Consider the following 7470-nt stretch of genomic DNA (forward strand, 5'->3'; position numbering starts at 1 on the left):
TAAAGCTTGAAATTTTCTTCACCAAACGAAAACGAAAAATAATTCATGCAGTAGAGGGTTAAGGAGAGACAAATTGAACAGAGAGAGCAACTTATGGCTACCAATAAGATTGTTAAATTATTTGTAGCCCGTCTCTGTGGTGTAGTGGTCAGTGAGATTAGCTGCCACCGCCGGAGGCCCGGGTTCGATTCCCGGCTCTGCAACGAAATTTGAAAAATGGTACGAGGGCTGGAACAAGGTTCACTCAGCCTCGGGAGGTCAACTGAGTAGATGGGGGTTCGATTCCCACCTCAGCCATCCTGGAAGTTGTTTTCCGTGGTTTCCAACTTCTCCTCCAGGCAAATGCAGCGATGGTACTTAACTTAAGGCCACGGCCGCTTCCTTTCCGCTTCCTTATCTAGAGCCCTTCCGATCCCCTCCCCCCCCCCCACGCTACAAGGCCCCTGTTCATCATAGCAAGTGAGGCCGCCTGGGTGAGATACTTGTCCTCCTCTGTAGTTGTATTCCCTGACCCAAAGTCTCACGCTCCAGAACACTGCCCATGAGATGGTAGAGGTGGGATCCCTCGTTGAGTCCGAGGGAAAAACCAACTCTGGAGGGTAAACGGAGAAAGAAAGTAATCGTTTATAGATAAATAGAAGACCTGCGAATGCTCGTGTGTTTGCTAAGGTGGTGATTATTGAATTAAGAGGTAGTACAACTAGGCAACCATCCTCTACATTACACTAATTGGAAGGAACAGAACGAAGAGGTCCGACACTTCGAAAAATGAAGTTATCGGCCAAAGAAAGACAAGGGCCACGAAGGGCGTGAAAATGAAAGACTCCCTAGGCCTCGGAATTATTTTTGCTAAGGGCTTATAGCAAAGCTGCTTCATTAAGTCATCATAAGAATCAAATTTAGGGTAGGCCTAATTGTTAGTTTACCGAGCTCGATAGCTGCAGTCGCTTAAATGCGGCCAGTATCCAGTATTCGGGAGATAGTAGGTTCGAACCCCACTATCGGCAGCCCTGAAAATCGTTTTCCGTGGTTTCCCATTTTCACGCCAGGCAAATGCTGGGGCTGTACCTTAATTAAGGCCACGGCCGCTTCCTTCCCACTCCTAGCCCTTCCTTGTCCCATCGTCGCCATAAGACCTATCTGTGTCGGTGCGACGTAAAGCAACTAGCAATTGTTAGTTATTATTTTACGTAAGGTATCTAAGAAATTTGTTTTGCTCACCCATGTTTTATTGAAATCTGTCAGGTCCAACGCAAAGTGTTCCCATGTGAGAGCGACTGTAAATGTTTTCTTCTTCTTCTTCTTCGTCGTCGTCGTCGTCGTCGTCGCCTTCTTCTTCTTCTTCTTCTTCCTGGCCTTATTTTCAATTACCTGGGTCGGCACTCTGTGTGGTTTTAGGCCTGTTTTTCGGACGGATGCCTTCCCTGATGCCAACTCTATGTTAATATTATTCGCTTTACGTCGCACCGACACAGATAGGTCTTATGGCGACGACATGATAGGAAAGGATTAGGAGTGGGAAGGAAGCGGCCGTGGCCTTAATTAAGGTACAGCCCCAGCATTTGCCTCGTGTGAAAATGGGAAACCACGGAAAACCATCTTCAGGGCTGCCGACAGTGGGGTTCGAACCCACTATCTCGCGGATGCAAGCTCACAGCTACGCGCCCCCAACCGCACTGCCAAATCGCCCGGTGCCAACTCTATGTGGAGAGATGCATTTACTATTGTGTTTCTGCAATGCGTTGTATGTAAAAGAAGGTGAATGTTAAGACAAGCACAAACACCCATTCGCCGAGCTAGAAGAGTGAACTAGACGAAGTTAAAATCCCTAATCCGACCGGGAATCGAACCCGGGGCCCTATGAACTGAAGGCCACTAAGTTGACCATGTTGTCTTACTTATTAAACCTGAAGTAATACCCTCTTAAACAGCATCAAGTACAAGTCAGTCCGTATTTCGTGAACAATGAAAGTCAAATACAAGATATAAAACATACATTACCTATGGCCAGTACAACACCATACAACAAATCAGGCACAAGTTCACCGGTGGTTTGGTCTTTTATATACTGAATAACATGACTTAACGCATCCAGCACTTCCCACGCATTAGGATCAACTCCTGCTGTCCAAGCGATGGAGAATACTAGTACTAAACACACGTTTAATGTCAGACGTTTCATGACGGACTGATGCCATTCCTAGAGACCACCTAAACCGACTAATCGAGTACATATTATTTCACACCGTTCCCAACTACACCGTCGTCACCTTGCAGTAACAAACGCTCAGGTTGGGAGGGGAGAAAGGAGAGGAGAAGGCACGGTTTTGCGTCATAGTAAACAGCGATAAAGAAGTGGAAAGGAAAAGAACGATAATATTCTTGGTGATCAGCATAAGCAAGTAGCGTTTGCGGGGAAGTTAATTACTCCGTTGTCCAGTTACAATATCACTGTAGGGCCGATGACCTTCAATGTTGGGACCCTTTAAACAACAAGCATCATCATCATCATCACTATCACTGTACGTAGCCCATTTCTTACATTAATAATGTTATTGTTTCTACGCCCCACTAACTGCGTTTGACGGTTTTCGGAGTCCGTACTTACAGACGGTTTAAATGAAAGCAAGAACCTCCCCTCCACGTCCTTGGCGAGTACATCTTTATATTCATCATCATCATCTATTTACCCTCCAGGTTCGGTTTTTCCCTCGGACTTAGCGAGGGATCCCACCTCTACCGCCTCAAGGGCAGTGTCCTGGAGCTTCAGACTCTTGGTCGGGGATACAACTGAGGAGAATGACCAGTACCTCGCCCAGGCGGCCTCACCTGCTATGCTGAACAGGGGCCTTGTGGAGGGATGGGAAGATTGGAAGGGATAGGCAAGGAAGAGGGAAGGAAGCGGCCGTGGCCTTATGTTAGGTACCATCCCGGCATTCGCCTGGAGGAGAAGTGGGAAACCACGGAAAACCACTTCTAGGATGGCTGAGGTGGGAATCGAACCCACTTCTACTCAGTTGACCTCCCGAGGCTGAGTGGACCCCGTTCCAGCCCTCATACCACTTTTCAAATTTCGTGGCAGAACCGGGAATCGAACCCGGGCCTCCGGGGGTGGCAGCTAATCACACTAACCACTACACCACAGAGGCGACACATCTTTATATTCACGGTTGAGAACACTGTTTTTGTTGCCTGGGCATTTCAGCTTCTTCTTTGGATCAAAAGAAAAATGAACTCAAGTTTGTGTGCTCGATTCTGACCAGGCTATTCTATTTTAAATGCGATTGATAATGTCTGTATAATCAGGCTACATTCGAACCTTAAATGCAACGGAATCATATGTTCAAAATCGTACTTAAATCCGGAATTCAAAATCGATCTGAATAGTTGAGCTATCGTTTGAGTGAAAATGAGGGACTTGAGAGAAAATATGATACTCGATGGGCCTCAGTTAAATGTGGCGGGGAGAAGGGAGTCTGTGATCTGTGGTGTGCAAGTAATAACTCTGAAGCCAAAAGACACACGACAATATCTAAAGATAGCGCACTTGACACTTTATTGTCGCATAGCAAGATGATCCGAATCCTAAAAGAATAACGCAGTAAGGGAGGTGATGTTGGTGATTATTGTTAATTAATAATTAATTGTATATGCTTTAAAGTCCCAATGACTACTTTTGCAGTTTACGGAGACGCCACGGTGCCGGAATTTTGTCCCGCAGAAATTCTTTTAAGTTCCAGTAAATCTACCGACAGCAGGCTGACGTACGTATTTGAGCACCTTCAGATACCACCGGACTGAGTCAGGATCGAACCTGACACGTTGGGGTCAGAAGGCCAACGCCTCAATCGTCCGAGCTACTCAACCGGGCGTGATTATTATTTTAAGAGCAACTACAACTGGGTAACCATAACATATGAGGAGAAAAGGGATAAGTCTGACACTTCGAAAAATGAAGGTATCGGCAAAAAAGGGAAGGACGAAGGGTGTGAAAATGAAAGACTATCTAGGTCTCACAAACCTAATACCGTCGACACTGGAAGGGACCAAGAGTTGACCAAGGGAGGACGGATAGAAAAGACGTGGTGATGGTGATTACTGTTTTAGGAGGAAGTGCAATGAGCTCGATAGCTTGCAGTCGCTTAAGTGCGGCCAGTATCCAGTAATCGAGAGATAGTGGGTTCGAACCCCACTGTCGGCAGCCCTGAAGATGGTTTTCAGTAATTTCCCCATTTTCACACCAGGCAAATGCTGGGGCTGTACCTTAATTAAGGCCACAGCCGCTTCCTACCCATTCCTAGGCCTTTCCTATCCCATCGTCGCCATAAGACATATCTGTGTCGGTGCGACGTAAAGCAAATAGCCAAAGGAGGAAGTGCAACTAGGCAACAATCCTCTATATAACACTAATCTTCAGGGCTGCCGACAGTGGGGCTCGAACCCACTATCTCCCGATTACTGGATACTGGCCGCACTTAAGCGACTGCAGCTATCGAGCTCGTTATAACACTAATCAGAGAGAAAAATTGAAGGGATCCGACACTTCGAAAAATGAAGATATTGGCCAAAGAAAGACAAGGGCCACGAAGGGCATGGAAATGAAAGACACCCTAGGCCTCAAGTGCTCTAATACCGTCGGGGTCGGAAAAGAACAAGAGTTGACCAAGGGAGGCCGGATGAGATAGATGAAAGTGAGGAGCCTGGCACAAGTAAGTGGAATGCCAGGACTCAGCTGAGAGCCCCGTGGTTGCCAACACACGCTCCCAAGTTAAGAGCTCCTTTTAGTCAAGGCCCCACACCGCTGGCTGCGCAGAAGCGTGTGACTGGGGAAGATGTGTCCATGCGCGTACCGCCATGTTGCGGGCACTCCACAGCTCGCCGAGGAGACCGTAGTATGGAATTCATGCATTAACTTACATTTTGCACATATGAAAACACCTGCCCTGGTAAATTAATGACAGTCTACATAGGCTACCATGTACACACGCAATAAATCTATATATATAAAATAAGAGTTTTGTCTGTACATTGCTCAGAATTAAAAAAGGATGGTATTTCTGTATCGGCCGTGTCCATACTAGCAAGGAAATGCCTTTTTTTTATTTTCCGTAATTTCTGTCTGTCTGTCTATCTATCTGTCTGTATGTATGTACACGCATCACGAGAAAACGGCTGAAGAGAATTTAATGAAAATCGGCATGTAGTGTCCGGAAATAAGCCACTACAATCTAGGCTATAAATAATTTTATTCACGCTGAGAGAAATGGTAGTTTAGGGGAAGGCCTAAATTTAAAATCTCAAATTTTTATGTTATTAGTAGTCCTATCTTAATGAAAATCAGTATGCAAAGTCAGAAAATAAGCCGCTATAATCTACGCCATAAATAAATTTCTTCACGCTGAGTGGAATGGTAGTATAGGAGAAGGCCTAAAATTTAACTCAAATATTTGTGTTATTAGTGGTCCTATCTATAAACACTACATTACTTAAGTTATATAGTATTAAATTTCCGGTCATTTATCTCTTATATATTTTTACCGTACGGCTATGATAACAGAGATATTCATGAATTTGGATTTTTTTGCTAAGTCCATATCAGCACCTGGGTTAACAGAATGTAATGAAAATCGGTATGTTAAGTCGGGGAATAAGGAACTACAGTCTACGCTATAAATAATTTCGTAAGATGCCCTAATATCACAGAGTCGAAAGAAAACTAAATGTAAAGACCTACAATACAGAAAGCTCATAACATTGAACAACAATAACATTACATTGACCAGTGTTTGTTGTGACGTGCTTTGTGTCTTCTGTTGCCAGTCATGCCCGATGTATGGGATTACTGCTGTATACCAAGTATCTTTTTAAAATGTGCTTTACGTCGCACCGACATGGGATAGGAAAAGGCTAGGAATGGAAAGGAAGCGGCCCTGGCGTTAATTACGGTACAACCCCAGCATTTGCCTGGTGTGAAAATGGGAGACCACGGAAAACCATCTTCAGGGCTGTCGACAGTGGTTTTCGAACCCACTACCTCCCGGATGCAAACTCACAACTGCGTGCCCCTAACCGTACAGCCAGCTCGCCTGGTCGTACCGAACATAACAGCCTGCCTGAATATTGGCGGGAAGTAGCTGAGGAGTTAGATTACTTTCTTCTTAACCATGCCATTCCTCTGGTTCATAAATTTCCTGACACTACTGGTACGTAACAAACTGGTTCGTCATAGCATTCGAACTATTCAATCCCAACTTTGAGGCACTGATTGGAATGAGCAATGTGTATATTGAACGGAACAGTGATAGAGGAGTGTTCACGGCTGTCTGCGGCCTGGTCATTCTAGCATTGGAACTTTGGGCTGTTAGATCGGCATCGTAGTACTGTTCGTTTGAGAAAATGTGCGGTTTTCATTTGAGCGAGTATTTTATATGATAACATTGGTTTCAATCCCTACATTCCTACTGACGTATTTGTAATGACCTATGTTAACTGTATTGAGGAAAACGACAAAGACAGTCTTTCTGAGGATCCCGTAGCGAAGCAGTATACATAATATCAAGACTGTGGTAAAATTTTAAAATACTTGTGTATAAAAACTGAACACATTTTGCATTGTACTAAACAATCTACACAAATCCTTCGGATAGTGTATACGTGGCGCACATAAAATAAAATTAAAAAAAGAAAACCTTTAGCAGACTGAATAAGAAGACTGAAAAATACACTACTAACAAAAGTAAATATACATACCTCCTATTTTAAATTCAGTCCCCGAAATTGAAAAAACCCAGTATATAAGCTTAGTGGTACTTAAACATAATCATGTCGCTCATTTTAATATAAGGGTCATGTTTGTAACTGATATGTTTGAACATTCGGAACAGATACATGTAATTGAAACCTACGGTCTACACTTTATTGAAAATACGAAGACATGTTCAAATGACAACGGTCTACAACTTAAGTACGATTACATATCGCGAGAGAAAAATTGCCCGTCTCTCGGCAGACTGGAGAACACATTAGTTAAATATTTACAAACTCCTGTACCGATAACAATAATCTTCAGTATCAACAAAAAGGAAACTTGTGAAACAAAATATTTCTATGAACGGTACATAGCTTATCATTCCTCTCTGATAAGTCATTACAGCAAATTTTACTCAATCTCTGAACAGTTAGTTTAAAACGCACATAACTGCGAAAATCTTTCTAAAATACCAGATACATTTATCATTTTCTGATTATGAAATGCCGGTTCCATGGTGTAGGGGCAGCGTGCCTACCACTTACCCGGAGGCCCCGGGTTCAGTCCCCGCTCAGGGTAGGGAATTTTACCTGGATCTTAGGGCTAGTTCGAGGTCCACTCAGCCTACGTGATTACAATTGTGGAGCTATCTGCGGGTGAGATAGTGGCCCAGGTCTAGAAAGCCAAGAATAACGGCCGAGAGGATTCGTCGTGCTGACCAC

At 44.1% G+C, this 7470-nt stretch overlaps 1 protein-coding gene across 2 annotated transcripts in view; it reads right to left on the bottom strand.

The window, feature by feature from the left end:
• The window catches only part of LOC136875504 (UPF0764 protein C16orf89 homolog), a 50589-nt gene extending 48356 nt beyond the window's left edge, over window positions 1–2233 (bottom strand). The window contains exon 1 of one of the 2 annotated variants that reach the window (XM_068228049.1): window positions 2002–2233. In XM_068228049.1, coding sequence (XP_068084150.1) covers window positions 2002–2182 — 181 coding nt within the window. In that variant the 5' untranslated portion in view covers window positions 2183–2233. Of the gene's footprint in view, window positions 1–1221; window positions 1373–2001 lie in introns of those variants that run through there. The other variant, XM_068228050.1, reaches the window with a different exon arrangement.
• Window positions 2234–7470: the final 5237 nt, after the last annotated feature.

Source organism: Anabrus simplex, chromosome 6 (genome assembly GCF_040414725.1).
Source record: "Anabrus simplex isolate iqAnaSimp1 chromosome 6, ASM4041472v1, whole genome shotgun sequence".
Taxonomy (NCBI): domain Eukaryota; kingdom Metazoa; phylum Arthropoda; class Insecta; order Orthoptera; family Tettigoniidae; genus Anabrus; species Anabrus simplex.